Here is a 23,110-nt window from a genome sequence, read left to right as displayed (position 1 = left end):
CAGATCAGATCGAAGGAAGCTCCTCAGGTGAGGAGCCGAGGACCTCGGTGTGCCCTGAGGTGACTCCAGACAGATGCACGGCCCTTGTATCACAGGGAAGCGTGTGCAACTCATACCCGTGTCCCTGCACCAGCATTACATGAACAACCAATGCGTTTCTCAAAGCAAACCCCTCCTGGAACACACACCTGAGTGGATTTCATTTTTTTTTCCTTCATTTTGTCTGCTTAGCTGTACACTTTTGGGGGCTCTTTTTGAGGCAAACATCTGACACAAACAGAGGTGCAAATCCCAACTTGCCCTGCCGTGAGGATGGGCTGGCAGAGCAGTGGTGCACTGATGCCGTACCGAGCAGCACGAGGCATTCTCATTCTCCTTTCTGATAACACAGAACCTATTTACTTTGCTGGCTGCCGTTGCACACTGCACTGATGACTGCTCAACACCACTGGTGACACTGCAGAGCCCCATCCCTGACCCACAGCTATCAGCTCCGAATTGCGATCTTTCTTCTCAACATGCAAGGCCAGGCGATTTCCCCTCCATGTCTGACCCTGCCCCTTCTCCCCTTCTCACTCAAACCCCCACCTGCTTTTCTGCACTCACCGTGCTGTAGGAGAGCTACCAGGATGGCGCAGCACCAGCTCAGCACAGAACCCCTGCTCCCTCTGCAGATCCTGGCCCTCACTGACCCTCAGGGAACAGGACAGTCCATTTCCCATCCTGTAAAGCAGGCCACAAAGGCCTTTTGCTTCCTATTCTTCAACCAGTTCTGAAATCTATAAAAGGACTGATCTCTTTCAGTTCCATGACAACATTTTTCTTTTTCTTTTAACAGCCCTTGGCAAGAACACACGTTAAAGACTTCAAAGGAAGAAAAAAACCCACAAACCCATTAGAGCGATCTGGATTTCCCCCCACCCCACACTCTTTGACACCCTCAGCCCGCAGCACTGCAGGAGGAGGCCCTTTCCTTGCAGGAGCAGCATCACCTCCCCCATAGCACGGGGTGCAGGCTGGTCTCACTGCCCCAGTTCCTCCGCCTGCAGCCACACCGTGGGTCTCTGCCACTCTGAGCGCCACCTGCAAGGTGCTTCTCGAGTTCTCTTTTTCTCTCCTTAATCCCAATTCAGTTCCTTCCTATTTGTTTCACCTTCTGCATTCTCCAGGACTTTTGCTCACTTTCATTTGGGCAAGCTGCTGCCTGTCCTGAAGCATGGACTGCTCTGTGGTTTTGATCTGCTCGGCGACTCAGAGCTACCACTGTGCCACCTCGCCGTGCATCCCGGTGTGCAGCGCTGCTGGCAGCTCTCCCAGCCGTTTGAGGCGTGCTGCCATCACTTCTTCAGGTTCGAGGGGGTTGTTCTTTAAACTTAATTGCCTTGTTTACACATAGGTCCCTCTTCTATCCCTGCCTCGGCCCGCTCTCCATCAGCCCAATAACCAGAGATCTCTCCAGCCAGTTCCTGCCATGCTCCAACGCCTGCAGCTCTTCCCCTCCAGCATCCCACACTGCTCACAGCACCTCCAACACTGCACACCGTGCCACCGAGGGCAGCCTGGTGCAGCCAGGACAGCACCTCACGGCAGAAACCCACCTGGAAACACAAAGCAGTCACTGCTTGCAGATCCTCATGCGTTCTGGGGCAGCCTGTTGGCTCTGCAGCTCCATAAAGATTGCAGCCGCTCACAGACTAGTAACAGAGTTTCTTACAGTAGGATGGCAAATTGTTGTTGCTAAACCACCGCTGGCATTTTAAAACTGCCTAAAAAAAAGTCACTGACTGCCACAAGCCAGAGGCTGCTAAGGTACACTGCTGGGGAGGGCCATGCCAAAGCCACAAGCGCTCACGTGGGCCCAGTCACATTCAGATTCTTCAGGGTTTTTAAAGCTCTACAGATCTTTTAAATACAGAACAAAACCAAACCCACAACGCTTATCCCAACCTGCAGGACGGCGCTGAGACAGCTCCCATCCTGAGGGCAGCACCAGCACTGCTTTGAGTGTCTGAAAAGCCACTTCATCTTCTAATGCACAGATAAGGACTATGTGCCTTTCCTAAAAGCAGAATCATTACACCCAGCTTTGAGTACAAAGAACACAAGTTCAAAGCTTTTTGTTCACTTACTTCCTTTCCTTCATAGAGAACTTAGAAAGAGACGCTTTGATTCAAGAAAGAAACTCAAGTCTGTTCTTTAAGAACAGACCCAAAGCATATGCAGCTCCCTCAAGTCATCCGCAGTAACAGATTGCAAAATAAACACCTCTCTGACGGTTAAAATAGGATGTCTGTGACAAATGTTTTGGTGGAAGGTGGTAGAGCAGCCTGCCATCCACTTCTATGGGGCTTTGGGGCTTCCCTCGTTACATACGTGCTTCATTTCACTTTGTTCTTCGGAGGGCAGTTTCACAAGGGCCAGGTCCTGGAGCCTGATGCACACAGGAAGTTGCAGTCAGTAACACTTTGAAATCCTTGGAAAGGCTCAAAGAGCTGAGAGCTGCATTTCCTTTATGGCCCTTCCTCAGTTTACAGAGGGGGTCAGCCCAAAATAGCAGCATCCCTCACTTCCTCCCTCCCCAGCGGCGTGCAGCACAACTTAACCGTATCGGTTTGCTCTGAGAGCTGGAGCAAAATAATTCACACAAACAAGTGCATTGCTGACAATATTCCAACCTTGTGCTTGCTCTTTAATAAGATATCAGATGTTCCAACCTTTAACACGTTAAAAGAATCTTTAAAGTGATAAAATAGGCCCAAGCTCACTTGACAAACCAGTTGCTCTCGTTGCAGTTGTTAGATATCTCTCATGACTAAGAATGTAATCTTGCAAGCATCCTAACATTAACTGCTCACTTAAAAAAAAGTATTCTTTGCTACTGGAAGTAAGGAACCGTGGGCAGTAAGGATTGTCTGATGTTTGCACCTTATGGGAGAAGCTCTAGCAATGAACTTCACTTTTATTAAACCATGCACTTAAAGTGCAAATAAGCTGGCGTTTTGTTTGAAAGCTTGTCTGCTCTAGCTATGGAAAGCTAATTCATTACAAAACTTGTTAGATTGGTTTTATTAAATTGGAGAGTTAGAATAACTTCCTTGTCAGTTTAGAAAATGGCAGGCGTGCAGGACATAGTAGAAATACGTGCTCAGGAAGGACAGGATTCATTAAAGTATATAGAAATCAACATCAAAAGGACTTAACAATAGAACAGAACTCACATTGAGAAAAAAAAAAAAAAAAATGAGTTCCCAACGAAGTCCATGGGGCCAAACGACCTCTAAGACAGCCTGGTGGGTAACAACACAGTCCGAAGATGCTCATGGCAAGAGGTGCCAGCACTGTGCAGCTGCTCACATCTGCAACAGCACCACAGCCACCCGTGTCTGTGAAGCAGGAGCTCTTCGTGTTATTTTCCTTTCGAGCTTTAAGCTTGCTGATACAATTCAGTCAAAGCAAATAAAAGCAATAAGCCTACTCTTTCTCCCAAAAAGGATTACAACATTTACAATTTACACTACAAAATTGGTTTTAAAAATAAGACATTATCATTCTTTACAAATTTGCATTTTAAACTCTGTTCGTCTGGAAATCTGAGAGGGAGGTGAGCAAGCTTGTTTCATTTATCTTCATGCGAGCACAACGCGCAGCCTTCTGCTTCCTTAATGCTCCACTCCGTTTGGAACCGCTCTCCTCATAGCAAGTATCCCTTCAGCACAGTCATTTACCACACTCACAAGGCCTAATCTGAGCTAAACAAGCACAGGGCGATTGCTCTTTCTGACATCAAAACAAATAACTAAGAAATGGTGCAACCCTTCAACGCCATTGGCGTTTGTGCACAAAATCCACCAGAGCTGACCAACGAAACAGAAAATTGAAACCAGTGCAATGAAGGTAATCCCTGCCTGCCTTTTCAGAGCTGCCTCACTGCTACATCATGCAATGGCTTCCAAGTGAGAACCATTCAGAGCAGCCCATCCAGTGCCCCAGCAGTGCCTCCGCTGCTGCAGCGCTCCAGAAAGGCAGCTGGGCTGCATTGGGCTGCAAGAGTGGGGAGGAGGCAGTGAGCAGCTAACAGAGCAGCACAGCAACCCCGGGGCCTTTGGGAAGAATCTCCTCCACACGCCTGAGCCAAAAGGTTTCTTATGAAAGATAAGTTGTAATTTGTTTTCCTTTTTAATACGTTAAATAATAATAATAAAAATAAAAATCAAGCAGGTCTCAGAAAGCCACTTCCAACAGACCTGACAAAAGCAGAGTCTGAGGTCCATTACATTACAGAGGTAAAGGATCCTTTTCTCCCAGCAGTTACAGAGAGTTTTGGCACCGACTGCAGTACAGATGCAGACAGACTGGATAAGGGCTGGGGAGCCATGGAGATGCTATTAGCTCAGAGCAACTCCTGCTGCTGCCGACCACAGCTCCAGCTCTGAGAGCCGCAGCGGGAGCACAAACGGACATGAACAGAAAATAGAGAAACTCGATTGTTTTGCTGCACTTAAAGATGGGAGGCAGCAGGAAAGGAGGAACCGGGCAGTGCCATGAGCACAGCCCAGGAAGGTGAGAAGGCAACTCTGTGGCAAAGAATTCCAAAGAGGAGTACAGGGATTTAAAGCTAGCGCAGGTGACGCTCTGCAGTCACAAGTTCAGTTTCTCAGTTATAACCACAATAACTCCTTCCGCGATCACCCAGTATTTTCATCTCTGTTTCTGCAGGAAGCTTGAAATGCAGTGGCTATCACACTTCCAGAAGAACGATCTGAGACAGACAGAAAATGTCAGCTGAAGGGGGAAACCAAAGCCATGGACACACGTGATCGCCTGTTTTTCCACTGTGGGAAGCAACACCATGGAGCTTGGGAACTCTCCAGCAGGCGAGCACCAAAGTCCCGAGCCTTCCTGACAAGTTCTTGTGCTTTGCACTTACCAGTAAGGCAGCATAACTCAGAGGGGTGGGTCGGGTGATCCCAACTCTTCTCCCATCACATCATTTATACACAACCTCCCTTGGAGATTTTGGTTCTTTCCCTCCAGATTTACCTCCCCCTTCCCCAGCACAAGCACACCCAACAGCTGGCGAGTTCTTCATGGTTCCAGACAGAAAGAGACCAAACCACAACACCCCATCAACAGCATTCATAAACGAAGGGAACTAAGCAGTGTAATTCCACCAACTTGAAAAGGCCACACAGACCTCCCCTGCAAAGCACAGCACGCAGACCCAGCAGCAGCACCCAGGTTATGAGATCCTTGCTTTTGCTCCCATTCATATGTCAGGACTTAAGAGATGTCACCCAGCTCCCTGCTCACTTCATTGTAAAAATAAATAAATAAATAAATAAATAAAAAAGAACACCAAATTATAGGGAATTCTACCAATCAGAAAGAATTGGAACTGGTTATTTCATATATGGCTTGCTATTATTTCACTAAATATTTATTACCTTCCTGAAATCCCGTGTTCCTTCACTCATCTCCAGCATCTAAAAGCTTTTCTGGATACCAGTTTCAGGATCTTTAATTTTTAAAAGCATTTTTAATGCCTCAGTTAAGACGCTTTCTTAAAACAGTTTATATTGCCCTTTGTTCTCATCTGCTTCGTGTTTTAAGAGAACCAAAATGCAGAGATCTTTTCAAAACAGTCAGCTCCAGGCTGGGATGATGCAATTCATACCTGACAGAAGATTAGGAGAAACTCAATGGGCAAAGCAGACCGAAGCACCTGGCTGCAGCCCTGACCTGAGGAATGCTGCAGGAGGAAGGTGTGCAGCCAGGCAACGTGCAGCTGGAGTCGGGGCACCAAACTACGCAGTGTCCAATTAGAGATTTAAATTCACAGCAAATACACGGGTACACGCAGCATACACCTTTCCAGCTCTAATTTGTTCAACAGATTGAGCCAATGGCTTTACTAGTTTTTTGGGGTTTGGTTTTTTTTTGTTTGTTTGTTTTGTTTTTTCAGAAAATTGTTGTGGAAAACAAAGAAGAGGGAAAAAAATACACAGGTACGCAGATATTTAATGCACCCACAGAGCAGACGGCGTTATAAAACACTGTTAACAATTTACACATGGAGAGGTACCAGAGAGCAGAATATCCATCTGTGCCGTCCACTTTAGGGGTGCCCAGCAGTGCTGCAGACACAGCTTGCTTGGTGGCACGGGAGCTGAGGGCTGCAGCACTGCAGTGCATGCAAGGGAATGTGCCACAGCAAGCAACAAGCGGGGCTTCTTTTTACAGAGAGGCACTACCATGAAGGAATTGGCATCTGCACCGCTAACGTGCTCCACCAGCACCGCTCTGCCAGCAGCTCCTCTGCTACAGCAATTTGTACCACAACAGTTCCAGCCCGTGTTATCACAGCACCACACATTAGCGCACACAAACCGGGCTGTGTCAGGCGAGTTCTTCGAGTAATAACAACAAAATAAATGGCATCAGCTGCTCTTTTCCGTCACAGACATCAAACCCACAACCAAGAGGAGCTGCGCAGAACAGCCCCTGCAGGGGCTGGTGGGACCGTGCAGAGCAGCCACAGCAGTGTAAGCCTGCCCTCCCAAAGGCGGTTTGCGACGGTGCACCACGGCACGGTGCCGAGCAGCTAAGGGACCTGAGAGGTGTGCCAGCACTGTGCAGGGCTGCAGCCCAAGCACCAAGGATGGGCAGCAGCAGGCAGCCCCTGCACTGGGCCAGCCCTCAGCACAGCAGGTACCAGGAATGGCTGCAATTGCACCACAGTTGGGCTGCACATCCTCAGCCAGCACACAGCAGACGGAGGTGGCCGGCCTGCAGCGCCTCTAGCAAAGCTCCCTGCAAGCAGGAGCACATCTGCAGATACCCAGAGGAAGGCATATGCACAAAAACACCCCTTCCCCCCCCCCCTACCGAACCCCACCAAAGTTTCCTACAGGACAAAAGCGAAGCCCCCGGCATGGGCAGGAGGCGGCCACCAGAGCAAACCACAGGAATTTCCCGGTTCTCTTGCGATAAGTGAAGCAGCAGATCTCAGATCCTCTAGAGAAAAACAAGCAGGAACAAACAAACAAGGCAGGCCAGGAAGCCAGCCAGTCACCGCCTCTGTTTACTTGCTGAAATAAGCTACAGGTGGCAGTGACATGGCCTAGCTCCCACCTGGCAGCACTGGGGCTGCCCAGGTTTTACAGGCACTATTTTATCATGCAGACTCTTATGACCCCACGTATTTTCTTAACAGAAAACCAGAGTCCTGAGAAGCGCTCGCTTCAAGCTTGTTATGAAAATGAAAGCAACCAGAAATGTGAGATCTGAATAGAGCAGAGCACAGCCAATCGCGCCCTGCTGCGAAGTTCCATATTAAACCCTGTGTGACCACGAGGCACAAACACGATCCCCATGCCCAGCTGGTTTCTGACACACGCAGTAGTGGTGCACATCATCACCAATTGCACAAAGAATGCACTGCTGTAAAAATCCACAGCAGAACTTAGTTCCTTCACTGGATAACAGCAGAACTGAGCTCAGTTCAAGGAGGATGCCATTACTTTGGAGCTGCTTTCCCACACGCAGCTTTGCCCTTAAGATTTCCCGAGAACTGACAGCTTTGAGCAAAAAGCAGAACTCAAATATAATGTTGCATCTGCACAAGAAATGGCAGCAGTTTGTTGGACATCAATCTTTAAAGCGCCTCAGGATTGTTACTTTCTAGGAAGAACTTAACATGAGTGAGGATCCATAGGTACAAGCGGAATTGTGAGTTTTAATTATAACAAATTGATACAGACTATATTAAGAACACAGTTGGCTGGTACAGAAACGTACTCTGCAAGATGTCAAGATGGATTTGCGGAACACCGCTTCCTCCAGAAACTCACACAATTGGAGATTATTGATTTTAGGAACCATTAACACCAGACCCTACATGATATCCTGGAGAATAACACCATGTGCTGGCATCCAAACTCAATTCTCTCTCATAAGAGCAGCAAAGAAACACGACCAGGCTGGCTGCACCTTTGCACCAAGCCCAGCTGGTCCCAGCAGGTCGGTCAGGCAGCCCATCACAGACCTGAACAGTGCTCCAGCCAGGAGACCTCCAGCAGAGAGCTTCTCAGCATCAGCTGCATCAGCTAAGGGCATGGGAAGCACATCTAGAACACGACTCCTTCCTTCTTCACGGCAAAGATGAGGTAAGAAGGAAAACCTCCAGAGCAGCGTGACTGCACTAACTACGCTCCCACCCCAACGCGCTGCCCTCAGAAGAATTACTCACCTCTCCAGCCTCAGGAGCTGGGCTGGCAGGCTCTGCCTGCACCCTGTGCCCTCGCTGCAGGCAGGGTGCTGTGCCCGCTGCTGCCCTGTGGGATGGGGCTCCCAGCTGCCCTCCTTTAGTTCCAGAGCCCAGTGCTCAGAACAACATTAACTCCTGGCCTGCGAGCGTCTCGGTTACTTAAACAAATGGTGAATCCTAAATGGATTTCACACTACAGTGACCCAGTCAGAAAACCTGCCATGAGAACAACACGCAGCCTGTGTGAATAATGATGCAATGCGTTAACACTTCAGCAAATTGTAAGATTAAATTTGCGTATACGGGGAGACAAAGACTATGAAACCAGAGAGCCTAAGCCAACAAACTCTCGGATCTGCTGCACAAATACCGTAAAGTTCTCCTCCTAGCAACTACCTCGCTCCACATCTAACTGTTCTTAGAAACACAGAAACAAATACAAGCTGATTATTTTAATACATTTTGGAGTTCATTTCTTATGCCAGAGACGACACACAAATGGATGTTTTGATAACTCTGGGTTCACTGTAACCACAGCTCTGCAAAGCTCTTGGGTTGAAGACAGGATTTCATTGATAAGTCATTTACCTCAAAGATGACACTGGAACCCTTTGCACAACCCATAAACACCTCTAGCAATGAAAGTTCTACAAGTGAGGGACAGTGGGGAGGAAAGTTACCACTGGGAAACATAAGCTCATTTGCTCGGCCTGGCCTGCTCTCACCAACCGTGGCAGTGGATGGTGCCCTGCGGGGAGGAGTAATGAAGAACCCTGAGGAAACTGCTGCCAGCCACATTTTGGGCAGATGAGCCAGGGCTGGATCCCGCATGAGCTGCAAGAAGTGTTCTGAAAAGACCCAGAAGCCACAGATTACCAAAAGAAAAAAGAAAAAAAAAAAAAGCAGCTTCTTTTTATGACTAGCACACAATGGGTAACGGAATTAAGAGATGATCTCTTCACTGAGATTTGCACTGCAAGGAGGAAAGCCCCCACAGGAGTGTGGCTGGAAGGTTCGCAGCCAACATCTCCGGGGATCCAAGGCAGTCACATACGGCCGCCACCGCCCCGCTGCACCCCGGCAGCACCTCTGCCACCCATATGGCAGCACATCCATACTGCCAGCACAAATGCACAGCGCCATTTCCCTCCTGTTAGATTAAAAAATAAGTACGCAATAGCAGCATGGATCAACTTTTCTCTTGGTAAGCTAGAACTCTGGCTTAGAATCAGGGTCATCACTGTTTGGGTTGGACTTGAAAAAACCTGCTCAGCTACCAACCAGCGGAATGGATCATTTCAGTGGGAAAAACTAGACTTCATCTGAACTGGTCCACCATCTACCTCTGCACCTTAACTTTCACAGCACCCTTTTGTACACGCTGTGTGACATCCCTGATTCTTTCCTTTCTGCCAAAAATACAGATCAGCTCTTCTGTTGTGGGTCTCCAGAACTCAAACGCTGAGCGCAGGGTGACTCGAAGCAGACAAGTCACAACACAGACTACTGAAGCCCAAAGCAACCCCTTGGCACAACAAGTCCACTCTGTATGTCAAAAGCAAACGACCGAGCAGGAGACGCTCCCGGAGTGCCATGCGTGACGCGCTGCTGAGTCAGGCGGTGCAGCCCCACACTGTGCCAAGCCACAGCCCGGGCCGAGGGCCAGACTGGGACAGTGCAGTACGGCCAGCGGACCCCTGACCCACACACCTCCAGCAGCCACCCACCGCTTTCCCCTTCCTCTTGGGACAACCTCCGAGCCCAGCACAGCCCTGGCAACGCAGACCTGAGCGAAGGGCGGCTGTTCCTGGAGCAGCAGCACTTCCCCTTCGGGTTCTGCACCGCTGCTGCTCGCAGCTCTTGCCCTTCCTCAAGCCTTCCTGATCCCTATCCCCACAAGCTGGAGCACTAGGAATGATTTTAGATGTAACACTAGAAGCCGTACTGCTGCCAAGGGGGCCCACTTTCTGTAAATTCTGGCTGTAGGCTGAGAAAAAAAAAAAAGAGAACTCTGCGCTGCTGCAGCGCTTCTCGCCGTCCTCTGCTCCCCCGATGAGCCACATCTCCAGGAAGTCAGGGCAGCAAGAGAGCCGAGTGGAAAACGCATTAAATCCACTGCTCCAGAGAGCAGCAAGCACGCAGCACTGGAACATGGAATTCAACCAATTTCGCTTTGTGCAGTAACACCACCAGTCGTGTCAGGTTGGAGACGGACATCACCGAAAGCCCCAATTCCTCAGCGCAGCGCTTGGCAAAGCCTCGCACCAAACCCTGCCCCATTCCCAGACCCTGAGCACTTACTCCCAGAGCAAGCTGTCAGCAGGCAGCCCCTGCAGCACCCGGATGGGGCCGTCCCACAGCCGGGACTCCCACTGCTCTGCACAGCCAGCCGTGTGCCCAGCCCCGAGCTGCAGACGGCCTCTGCGCTTCTGCTCACTGTAACCAATTCCCTACGTTTGCATTCTGTGTAAGCTGCATTAACTTCAGAATGCTTTCCACTGTTCAGAAGGAAACTGATTAGCTTTCTCAGCCCTGATTATCACGTATCTCATTAGAGACGGCGTGCTGTGCTGTCCTTAGGAAAGGGAACTGAAAATTTCATTTTAAGGCTGTACGTCTACGAGACATTGCAGGTGTTTGGACAATGCAAGCAGTGCTGCATGCACACCTGAGCACAACCCTGGCTGCTCCTCCCATGCACTCAGCATGTTATTCATGCTTTGAATAATGAAAGACTACCACCAGCAGTAGGAAATATTTCCCATTGCAAAGTGCAGCTCAGCAATCCCAGCCTTCATCTCACAGAATGGGTGCTTCAAAGGAAGCAACAAATGGAGCCCCAGACGCCCACAGGAGCCTCCTGAGATGGTTCTTCCTTTGTTTCTGGAACAGATGGCAAGAATGCCATTTTTGTTAAATCTTCTGGGTGCTACATAAAGAAATCTGCAAAACATCCACTGAAAGTGACCCAGCTCACTCCAAACGTTTCTGACAAAGTTGAGGAGGAATGAATTCCCCTCCCACCCCCTGAGATTCATCAGCACCTGGCAATTATTTTAAAATAAGATTCTGTTACCCCTAATGTAAGGGAAAAAAGGGTAAAAGCAAAGCAGGCAATGCTGGGCTCAGAATTGGACTTGTAGTTTTAATATATTTAAAAAAATAAATAACTGCTTCCGTGAACACAGGAAATCAAACTTTTCTAAGCAAAACCAGGAGCGACCTCATTTTCCTTTTTAAACACGTATTTTAAGTTCAGTTCCATTATCTCAAATATGAGAAAAGAAAACATTACGAGCTGCAACTGCCCCAGGGCACCAGGCAGCCACAGCGCCCTGCACATCACCACCCCCAGAGCTGCTCCCTAACAGCCAGCACAGCATCCAGCACTGCTGCTCCTTTCACTGCAGGACCAAATCTGCACTGTATGCACGAGGAGCATTGAGAAGGCTTTTCATCACAGCATTACCAGAAACCAAGCACACAAAAATGGTGTTTATGAGACTGCCCAAAGCATTACAGATGGATGTGCACAGCACTCAGCTCCCAGAGCGCTCGGGTCCAACCAGGCAGTGCTGTACAAGAAAAACAATGCATCAACTTCACAGAAAGCCTCAAAAGTGATGTTATTATTTATGTGGGATATGCTCTGAAATCAATCTCTCAAACCCAGAAATAGTTCTCACTGGGATACAGATTTTGTTATGATCATCATATACATATATAGAAAATGTAATTAAAAAAAAAAAAAAAAAAAAAAAAACAACTCCCTCCCTCTTCCCCCCCCCACAGAAACTATGAAATAAATGAAGAACAATGTGAAAGTTGGACTGGTTATGCAAAAGGTTCATACAGAGGATTTCTGCTCTGTCAAATAAATGATAAGGCGCATTCAATATTCATCCATCAAAGCAGACCTTCTCCCCAAAGCCCGACTTCCTTTCCTGGCTTCCTGATGCTGCAGCTTGCTCTGAACACGTCCCTAAAGCAGCACACACCTCCGCTACAGAAACCAAAACCTACCGCTGAAGTTCAGGCTGCAGCAGCTTCCAGCTGCGTGCTGAAGGGATGCGGACCCTCCTCCATCCCGCCGAGCCGTGGGAAAGCAGAGCTCAGCCCGCACAGCTCACCCGCAGGGACCGACTGCCAGCAGGGCAATAACGCACAGCGCTCACACAGACGCGCACCGAACCCACAGTCGCCGCTTCTCCGCGTTCAGACCCGCAGAGCCATTTCCTAACGCCCCGCCGACACGCACCAAAATCCTCCTCCCCAGGTGAGGCCACGCCGGGCTCTGTGCGACACGGCCAAGGAAAACACAGCTGGCGCTGCGGCCGGACCCGTGCTCTGAGCAGGGAGCGGGGAAAGGCCTCGTGCGGAGCAGCCGTGCGCCGGGCCGGCCGGCAGAAAGCACGGCACAGCGGCAGGCGCTCGGAACGCACCGCCTCCCAGCAGCCCGGCTCCGGGTTAAGCCCAGGTACGGGTAAATCTCTGCAAACATTCTTATCTCTCCGAACGCAGCTATTAAGCGAACTGCTGAGCGTTTCCTACTCAGGATCCTCTTGTCCATGTAAGGCAAGCGCAACACCAAGCAAAGCTAGAGCTCCAGTTCAGCTTAAATGCAATTCTCAAAATTTACCCAGCAACCAAGCTATTTTTGTGCCTAACATTTCAGTAACACCAGGGGGAAAACAACAAAAAAAAACTCATGCTGCAGTAATTGATCCTCTGACCCCTGAGAACGAAGCGGCTTTCGGACACAAATACTTCCCCCTCTCCGTCGCCCTGCGCGTGGATCCTTCCGCCACAAACTCCATTCCACTCTGGGATACACTTTAAACTTTCTTTGTCTTTTTTAAACAGTCTGCTGCCCTGCTCCTTTCTTCCCTTTGGCAGCACAGCTCAGCACCCAGCTATGCCCAGGAGCCAACCAACAGAGCCACAACCGACCTTCAGCAAAAACCAAACCCATGCACGCAGTTACACAGAGCACGCTTGCAATATTTCAATAAAGAGAAATAAAACTGGTTACCTTGAATAGCCGTTAGAGAAAGCAGGTCTGCCAGAAAGGTTGAGCGTTCCCAAGGGAGCTAAAGCCTCGTCCCCTGATCCCTGGCACCTATTCCAATTTTCTGAACTGGCAGGAAGAGATGGAATGATATTAAAAATTGGTTTCTGATCCTGCTGCTGAGAGAGCGATGCAGTGTTTAAATCATAGTGATACATCTGTCCCCCAGAGGTGCTGACACCATGGATAGAGATGGCAGAGACTTTAGCACCCAGCAGATTAGACCCGGAGAAGTTTGCCTGACAGTAAATTGGGCCCATGTTTTCTTGCTTTATGCCAGGAGTACAGAGCTCAATGTAGTCTTCCTTTTCTGTTTTCACTTGAGGCATCGGCATTTTGGAACTGGGTAAAAGGTCACCACGGTCATTAATTTTAGGTTTAGTGTCAGACAAAATGGGGGGCTTGCAGTCTTCCCCCAGGTTTCCCTCCAGGAGGAACGTGTCGTCAGCAGAGATGGGGGACAGCAAACCTCCATCATCGAGCAATGGGTCCAGCCGCCACGGGCTCCCATTCGGCTCTTTGCCAGGCGATACCGATGGCAATTCTAAGTCCTGGAGGATATCCAGGGTGCTTTGGTCTTCAGAGAACAGCTTCAGGCTGCCGCCGTTGGAGCCAACCTGGCTTTGGACCGAAGCCCCCGGCTCCAGGGGCCCGCGGCCAGCCATGCCCGCAAAGTCCGGCTCCAGCGGCGCCTCGGATGACACTGCTCCCTTCGTGTCCTCTGCCAGGCTCGAGGACTTGTTCAAGCTTGCTATGCTTTCCTCCAGGAGCCTGAAGTCCGTTTCTCCAGAAGGGATGCCAGTTTGGCCCTGTTGTGAAAATCCAAGGTCGTTTCCCATCACTTTCGCATCTGTTTCACCCATATACAGTCCCATGGAGAGCGACACTGCCTTGGACAGGTCTGGCGGAGGCACATTGTTTACCAATCCTTTAGAGAAGTCAGCCAGAGCGGGTTGCTGAGCAGAGTCTGACTGAGAAGACACGGGGAGAGGAGCTGCAGATACAGGGGCTTGTGCGGAGGCTCCACCCCTGAAGGGCGGATGGAAGTCCATCACGATCCCTCCTTTGGTACTCATGAGCACATTTTTCCCGGTTTCGTCTTGATCTGACGACTTAAGCAATTCTTTGGAATCCATGATTTTAACATCAGCTACAAAAAGATCACAAGATATCAAAGTTAGCACATCAAGGGTACTTTAATAACAGCATAACAGAAGGCAAAATCATCAGCCTGGTTTGGTTTGAGGACGGAAGCAAAGCAAACCAAGCCACGAGCTGACATACGCCACGTTTTTCCCAAACCCACTGATACATTTTAACAGGTGAGTGATAAGAAGAATTTGTTATTTTTAAAGCTTTCTAAAGCCGTACGGAGCGCTCCGAGCGCCAGCACCGCTCAGAGCCACAGTACAACGGCAGGCGCTTTGTGAGCACTTCCCAGCTCTGCTACAGCCACGCCAGCAAGCAGAGGAGCTGCGAACTGTGAAAGTGCCTCATTCACAGCCTCCGACAGCGACCTCCCCGGCACCGCTCGGTGCCAGCCAGCCCAACGCGGCAGCTGCCCGGGAGCCGCACAGCCTCGGTGCCCCAGAACGCTCTGCTTCAGTTCAGCCTAAAACAGAACGCGTGAATCCTAAAAATAAGTCACTGTCATTCTGTAAATAAGCCCCACATTTACACATAAAACTCAACTAAAACTAAAGTAGTATTTTTACCAGCTCCAAAACACTTCAAAAGCTCGCGGCTATCCTCCAAACCCATCTAGCACCGACAGTAAATCTCAGTTTCATCTGTTTGTGTTTACTCTATTTACTTCCAGCGCAGAGCGTAAATATTTGGAGAAAAACTGCAAATTCTTATCCGAACTTCCCACGCTGCCTCTCCTCCGCCCGAACCCCGCCGCCCTCAGCCACGGGCCCGCAGCACACAGCGCAGCTCCCGGCCCCGCACCGCCCGCCCGGCCCCGCGTGCCAAAGCGAGGGCCGCAGCCAGCAGCGCGGCTCCGGGCGCACGGCGTTAAGGTGGCCCGGCCGAGTGGAGCGAGCTCAGCTCGGGGCCAGGGAAGGGTTTGGGATCGTGTCGCATAACCTCAGCGCGGCCGAAGGGAGAATCTCTCGCCCTCGTTTTCCAACTCGCGCGCGACGCCGACAGCCGCCCCGACACCCAAACACAGCGCCCGAAATTCGGGGATCGTGAAAACACCGCGCGACGACTCCGCGGGGAAACCGCGACGATAATGAAATATCGAAGCGCGGACACAAGCGCAGCCCGTTCGCTTCGGCTCCGCCGCGCTCACACGAGGGGAAGGCGCCCGATCCGCTCCATCTGACGACGTCCCCGGGCAGCGGCGGACACTCGGCGCGGCGGACGCGGCCGGACCCAAGGAGGGATCGAAGAGCAGCGAACAGAGTTACGTGCGGCGAATTCCCGTTCGCGCGGCGCGGCTTCCCGAGCAATGTGTCGGGACCTGTTGAGCCGTCTCCTGGCACACCCACTTCTACAAAATAACACCGGCCCACGGCAGCGGGGCGCCGCGCTCCCCCTGCGCTCTGCTCCCCGCGACCACCCGTGCTGCGGGCGGCAGCGAAACCCCGGGGCCGCCTTCAGCCCCGTCCCGTGGAGCAGCTCGGCCGGCCTGCCGCCCCCTCCCCCCCCCCCGGCGCTCGGGGCATTCCTGCGGGGCGTCCCCCCCGCCCCCTCCCGAGGAAGTTCCCGGCCCCGCGTTGTCCCCCCCCCCCCCCCCCCCCCCCCCCGGCCCCTACCCCGTCCCGGGGGGGGGCGCTGGGTCCTTCAGCCACCCACCGCCATGGCGGCCGGGGGCAGCGGCCGGGGGCAGCAGGCTGAGCGGAGCGGGGCGGGCAGAGGAAGTCAGCAGCCGCCCCTCCTGGAGCGGAGCGGAGAGCGCCCGCCGCCCCCCCCCCCCCCTCCCCCCTCCCACCGGCCCGAGCTCCGGCCCGAATCCCCGCCCCTCCCTCCCTCCGCTGCCCGCGGCGCCCCCTCGCTAATTAGCGCTAATTGCCTCCGCAGACTTTGCCCCGCGCTGCCCGCCCCCCTCCCGCCGCCCTCCCCTCGGCCGCGCCGCGCTCGGCGGTGCTGTGCCCCAGCCACAAAATGGAGGACGGCGGCGGCCGCCTCCCCGCCCCCTCCCTGCCGCCCGCCTCCCCGACGTGGAGAGGGAGTGGAGCCGGCGGCACTTATAGGGGCGGCTGCAGCGCCCGCTCCGCTCCGGCCCCGCACGGCTCCGCTCGGCTCGGCTCCGCGGGGCAGCGCCCGTCGGGCTCAAGCGAGGGGGAACGGTGCGACCTGTTGGCTGCGACGGGCAACTGCAGCCTGCGCCCGGGCTCCGAGGGGCCCGCCGCCGCCGCCCGGGCTCGGCCCGCTACCGCGAGGCCGCCCCGCCCCGCTCCCGTCCCGTCCCGTCCCGCTCCCCAGGCGGGGGCAGCGCCGCGCGGGGGGGCTGGGCTGAGCGCCGCGCTCCTGGCGCTGCCCCTCCGCGGACGTCCGTCCCAGCGGGAGGCGGGTGACGTCCCCGCAGCAGAACGCGGGGCGTGCGGGGGGGCGGCCAGAAGTCAGCGGGAAGGCGCTCGCGGGTTTGCGTGTCGTTCCTCGGGGGCCGCTGGAGGTGTGGGGGTGAAGGGCTCGAGCCGAATGCGCGGAAACTGAAAAGCCCACGGATAGCTGAGGGAAAGAGGTGCCGGGAGGTGGGGGGGGCATTCCGGCTGCAGCACTGACAGAACGCACGTTGTCACCGAGAGGTGCGCCTCTGCCCCGCGGAGCACCGTGCCGCTTCGCTTGCGAGGTTCTGAATAAAAGGAACAACAGTGGGAGTTCAGCGCGGCTGGGGCGAATTGAGGTGCAGAGGCTCCGCTGGAGATGGGGCGCTGCGGTGCGCTCTGCTCGCTGCGGGGACGTCACCCGTAACGGCGGCCGAGAGCGGGGCAAGGACAGAGCAGGAGCCATCACAGAGGATGTAGACCAGGAGTGAAAAATAGAATGAAATGGAACAGCAAAGCAGAAAGCTCTGCTTTGCAGAAATGTAGGGAGCAGGGCGCCTTTCCAGGGCACAACGAGGGACCCTCGTGCCACTGGTGTTCCACAGAGCTGACAAATTTCAGAAGCAGTGATTGTCAGATGCCAAAGGGGTCAGTTCTGATTTGGGGCAATTAATGACGTTGGAGATGATGAGCAGGTACTGCCTGTGCTCATGCTGTTGATGAGCAGCCAGTGTCTGCTGTGGTACCCGATAGATCACTTCACACAGTACTGAACGCATCACTGAAATGGGTTTTCTTTCTATCCAGCTGTTTAAATCCAGATTTGGATATTCTTTCATTGGAAAGGCCAAGAAAAGCACCATTTTGAAAGCATCATAAATCCTTATTAGTTGTTATTATTATTATTATTATTATTTTAACACAGTGTTGAATTTTGGAGCACTCTGCTTTATGTTTACATATGCAAAATAAATGCACACTGTGTTAGCCCTTGTATTCATCTATTCTGCACATATGGAAAATGGTTCTAAAAATCTACATATTCCTCTGCAACTCCCCTTAATCTCATGGACGTTTGAAAGGGATATTTAAAATGGCATTTCAAACTGTCGTCTCGTGCCACAAATTATAGCTAGCAAGAAGCACTGCTTCCCATATGAGAACAGCAGAGTGAGCAGTCAGGCTACAATCACAGAGATCTTTGCTATCAGGTACAGGAATGCTGCAGGGGACTTTGGCATGAAGCAAAAGCCAGAACGTCTCCGAGAGAAGGAAATCCTGACGCACATCTGGGGCTATACCTAGAAAATGCACTCCACTTTACTGCTCTGTGAATACTCTACCATAGACACTCTCTTCCATTTGGTGTCAACCTGCTCAGCTCAGCCCTGGGGTGTGAAGGAACTTCTTTACAGTGAGGTGACGGAGCGCTGGAACAGGCTGCCCAGGGAGGTGGTGGAGTCTCCTTCTCTGGAGATGTTCAAGACCTGCCTGGATGCCGACCTGTGTGACCTGGTGTAGGGAACCTGCTTTGGCAGGGGGTTGGACTCGATGAGCTCTGGAGGTCCCTTCCAACCCCTACAATTCTGTGATTCTGTGATTCTGTGTGTGTGCCAGGACATCAGCCTGTACAGGAGGGCTGCAGCTTCGCACTGTGCCAGTGCCAGCCTGAACTCCATGCTGTCTCAGGAACGTGTTTACCATAGCTGGTTGTTTCTAAGATCTTTAGATGAGACCTCTGTTTACAAACATGCTCCCATGCTTGGTTGAAGCTGGTTTTGCAAAGTAACGAGTAGGACATTTCTTCTCTAATTAACAGCTTGATATCATCTTTTATCCAAGAGGACACGATTTTGTGTTGCTGTGCTGCGTTTATCTCCAGCATCACGCGGTGACGTAGAGCAGTGCCAAACAGTGAGCAAAGAGCATCCCATGGCTTGGAGTGAGGGGCACCACGGGGTCGTGTTTGCAGAAACGAGATGTGATCAGGGTGGAATGATTTACAAAGGACGTTTTTGGCTCGTTGCTAAGCACAGCAGCATTCGTTACAAGGCCATCGTTGGTAAGCTCGTGGTAAACCGTACAGCTGCACTCATGTTTGAATGCAGAGTTGGGTTTGCTCATTGTCTGCAAGTTGCTGCTACACACAAGAGGTCTGACTTATAGATTTGTTCCCTTTTAAGCATCATTCATTGAACGGAGCCAATGAAAACCCTCAGATGTGTTCTGCCTCTAGCCCACCAAGTCAGGAAGGGAGCATTACCGACTCACTTCTGCTGGCCACGAGTGCTGCTGGAGGAGAACCAGCGCACAGCGTGCAGTGATGGAGCAGCTCAGCCTTAGCCTGCCTGCTGCCTGTGTGCGCAGCCGGGCCGACCTCCTCCTGCCTTCCTCCAAGCACAGCAGTTCCCTGCGGTACTCCCAGACTGTAAAAACAAAAGTAATGTAGAAACATTTTCCAGTAGAAACATGAGAGCCTGTAAATAACAACTGGAGAACTCTTCCGTGATGATGGAGATAGATGAAATCCATCCTCGTTAGTTCCACCAGTCCTCTTCTTCTCAATACACAAATTCTGCCATATAGCAATCATTATACAAATACTGTTGCTATTTTGCTAATGAATATATACTTAACTGATGTGTTCAAATACAGGAAACTTTTTCTTGGTCTGCATCTCGATGCATCTACTAAGTTTTAAGTAATAATTCTATGTAAAGAAGAAAGACACTTGGAGAACAGAGGGAAGAAATTTGAATTTGGGGAAGAACGTTGTATTGACAAAAAAATGTTGGCTGTCAATCGGTGCATCGTGTTGAAAGTGTTTGAGCAAGCAGGGCTGTGGGCAGGGGGCACCCAGCTGGGTGCAGAGCTGTGGGGCTGCGGGGGGAGAGCGGTGGTAGAGCTGTCAGAGGAGATTGAAAAAGGAAATGAATGGCTGTGCTTTTCTATGCCACCACATAACAATCTTGCAAAGATAAGGACTCTCAACCTCAGCAAACATTAAACATAGACATTAAAAGATGTATCTAGCTGTGGAACATTATTAAATCATAAAAGTGTGGTTATGGCTCTCATGGAGGAGATGGAGCAATGCATTGGAACTGAGAACTGAGAACTTCAGACCTGCGTGCAGCATTCTGAGCCAAGGGCCAGAGAGCAACTCCTGAAGCGCTGCAGAGCGCTGTGTTGGCTGCTGGCTGCAGGCATTGCTCGTCTGTGGAGGGCCGGGGTGGGCAGGGAACCCCAAGGCAAGCAGACGGTGCCACGTGTGACCAAAGTGAGCTCATGTAATGTGAACCACACAAAGCACGAAGGGGAAAATGTGGGCTGGGGTCACAGGGTAAAGACTGACCTGCTCTAAACTCAAGGAAACAACGTAAAAGCACACGAGCAAGTTTAAAGCACGGGGAAATGTCTTTGGTTACAAACTGCTGACAAGCCCAATAAGAACAGAGCTAACACGTGGGTCCCGGCTGGCCAATGTATATAGGCCACTGAGGATCTGCACTACATCATTCTTTAGTGCCAGAAGCAGGCTAGAAAATAAATGATTGAAGTGTTTCCAGACGAAGCGATGTGCTCATGAAATACAATGGCAGGAACTTTCTCAGCAACCTTCAAGAAAACAGTGTCTGAAATGGCACTAGCAATTAATGGAGATCAGGTTCAATCGGTTGGATCTGCTTTGCATTGGCAGCACAGCGGAGTCTGCAGGCTAAGTGACTGATTCGCCAGTATTTCAGTTAAAGTACAGAAATGGACACAAATGATGTCTTTGATCTCCGAAGCAATCAATAAAAAGATAAGCTTAGAGGTTTCTTTATGCTGAGAAGCTGTGCTCAGCGTCTCAGGCACTGGGGAATGGAAAGAACTTGGTGATACCAAGGGCATGGTAGCACCAGTGACCAGAAGGCACATTAACATAGTGAAATCTTACTGAATAAATATCTGCAGAGGTGATAGGCATTGGAAGATGATTATTTAAAATAAAGAACTTGTGCTCTTGTAATAAATACTGCGTGAAATCCACAAACAGCAAATAATAAACACTTCATCTTGCAAAACAACAGTTGGCTTTGCTTCTTCCTATGAACTGCTCTGTTGTTGTCTGTGGGTCACAGACAGCTCTCATAAACCTCAGCTCTGTAGGAAGACTTTTCCTCCCTCTGCAATCTGTTGGCTCCACAGAAGGACAGCAATGTGCCCAGTACCCCATGCTCTGCACAATTGCAAATCCTTTGAGGTCTCACTTGTCTCATAAGCAGATTGGTTTTGTGTCCTCTCACCTTATAAGTCACTTGTTTTAATTCTTGGATGTATATTGAAGTCACTGAGCTGGTGGCTGCAGCGTGCCAGCAGTTCCCCCTGGGGCAGAGCAGAGGTAGCACATCTCCCAGCTGCGGTTTCCCCAGGCACAGCAGCACAATTCCTCACGAGGAGGCAGTGAGCAGAACCTGTGTGACTGCAGATTTATTTGTCTGAATGGACTTCTGGGCCCAAACTCAAACTATGCATTTGCTACTAATGTTAGTAGATCACAGGCTGAGGCACAGAGGGTCTCTGCCGTGCCATCCTTCATCCTTTGCAGGTTAACAACTCACTGTATTTTTTCTACTTTCAGTGTGTTTTTTCCCTTCTTTATTCCCCATGCTAGTCCTGTATTCTGGTTTGGTGCCTGAAACATTTTATGCTTTGATTTCCCACTGGGTCTTTCACTGCTGTACAAACCACTGTTTTAGCCTTCTGCCATACAGCCCAGGATCCTTCCTTTCCTTGCATGCAGCTTTGCCTCCCCAGGACCCTCGCGCTCTCCCTGCTTCTCCCCGGGCAGCAGAGAGCAGGCTGGCCAGGCCCTATCTGTACTCCGCCTGAGCACCTGCAGCTCCCAGCAGGGCTGTGCTGTGGCAGGGGGCTGGGCCACATCCTGGGGCATGCAGATGTGAGCTGTGATGAGGGTCAGGTTGGAAGCACATTACCTGCTATAGGAGGAGTGAACAGAGAAAGGCTGCACATGAATCGCTGGGTGCAATGGTGCTATAAGCACTTGGTTTGGGAAGCGCAGAACCTCAGCCAGGCTAGGTGAAATGTGTTGGCTTTCATCAGGCCCTGAGCACAGCAAAATCCAAAGTCATCATGGGAAAGAGACAAGAGCACAGAGTAAACCTTCATGTGTAGCTGCAACAAAGTGGAATTAGTGGCAAAAGCCCTAATGAAGCGCACACCTCGAGCTCTTAGCACTCCGTACTGCAGACAGCTGAAGCCTGCATCCAGCTGATAAAGCCCCGTGCTGGATGGATCCATTCCTGGCACAGTCTGGTATCAGCTGGTGCTGGTCCGACCGGCTGGGCTCAGGACTGGGGGTCACAGAAGCCGTAAGGACAGCCGTATTCTGAATCCCCCCGTCCTGGGTCTCCTGCAGCTGTTTTGTGTAAAAATGAAATCTTGACTGCAAGTGGAAATTAATCTGAGAAGGTTACAGCCCTGCTGTGCCTTTCTGAATGCTGGGACATGGATCCACAGCAAACAGCAGCACTGCTGAAATGCTGCAGCCAACAGACAACGGAAACACACTGCTCAGAAACGGGGGGAGAAGTAATTGGGTTAACTGAGGAGGAGCAGTTCACGACAGGCACTGGGGGTGAAGTCATGTGTAAATTCACACAAATAACTTTGTTACTTTTAAGATCTGCCGAAACATCTGGCAACAGCACGCGAGGAAGAGGAAACTTTAGCTTTATGCATCAAGACCTCTCTATGAGGAAAAGAGAACTTGAGCTAATTACAGGATGCCTGCGAGAAAAGAAGTACGTTTGATTTCCACCAATATTTTTTCCTGCAACACAATGCCCAATAAAAATCAGCAGCGAGTGACTGAGACTCACGGCCTGGGTGCTTTGTGCAGTGTTTGTGACTGCGGCTCTGCACGGCGTGGGGCAGCCTGGGTAGCCCAGTTTACATCTCCCTGGGTAGCCCAGTTTACATCTCCCTGCATGCTCACATGCACACAGCAAATCCCCTGCCACAAGGGCAGGAGCACAGGGCCAGGACCACTGCCTGTGCTGCCTGGGAGCGGGAGGTGGGCAGGATCACACGCTGCAGCCCTGCATGCATGCAGCACCTGGGGCAGCACAGGAAGCAGTGTGAGAGCTCGGGGGCTGCTGGGGAGCCAGGCCAGCTCAGTGGCAGCTTGTGCAGGTAGAAATGCCCCAGAGAGGCAGATGTGGCTGTGGGAGGAAGGCCTGGCCCTGCACAGTGCTCTGAGAGGTCCGTGAATTGCTG

The 23,110-nt window shown here is 51.4% G+C and overlaps 1 protein-coding gene across 1 annotated transcript in view; it reads right to left on the bottom strand.

Moving 5' to 3' along the window:
* The window catches only part of NR3C1 (nuclear receptor subfamily 3 group C member 1), a 51,091-nt gene extending 35,368 nt beyond the window's left edge, over positions 1-15,723 (bottom strand). Inside the window, exons 1-2 of the mRNA XM_042881494.1 lie at positions 15,631-15,723; positions 13,299-14,484 (exon numbers count right to left, since the gene is read on the bottom strand). Coding sequence (XP_042737428.1) covers positions 13,299-14,470 — 1,172 coding nt within the window. The 5' untranslated portion in view covers positions 14,471-14,484; positions 15,631-15,723. The remainder of the gene's footprint in view (positions 1-13,298; positions 14,485-15,630) is intronic.
* Between the last annotated feature and the right edge of the window lie 7,387 nt (positions 15,724-23,110).

The sequence above is a fragment of the Lagopus leucura genome, unplaced genomic scaffold (genome assembly GCF_019238085.1).
Source record: "Lagopus leucura isolate 7727_CA_CO unplaced genomic scaffold, USGS_WTPT01 Super-Scaffold_100030, whole genome shotgun sequence".
Classification (NCBI taxonomy): Eukaryota; Metazoa; Chordata; class Aves; order Galliformes; family Phasianidae; genus Lagopus; species Lagopus leucura.
Note: the sequence above shows the minus strand (reverse complement) of the source record. Positions and strands in the feature narration are given on the sequence as shown.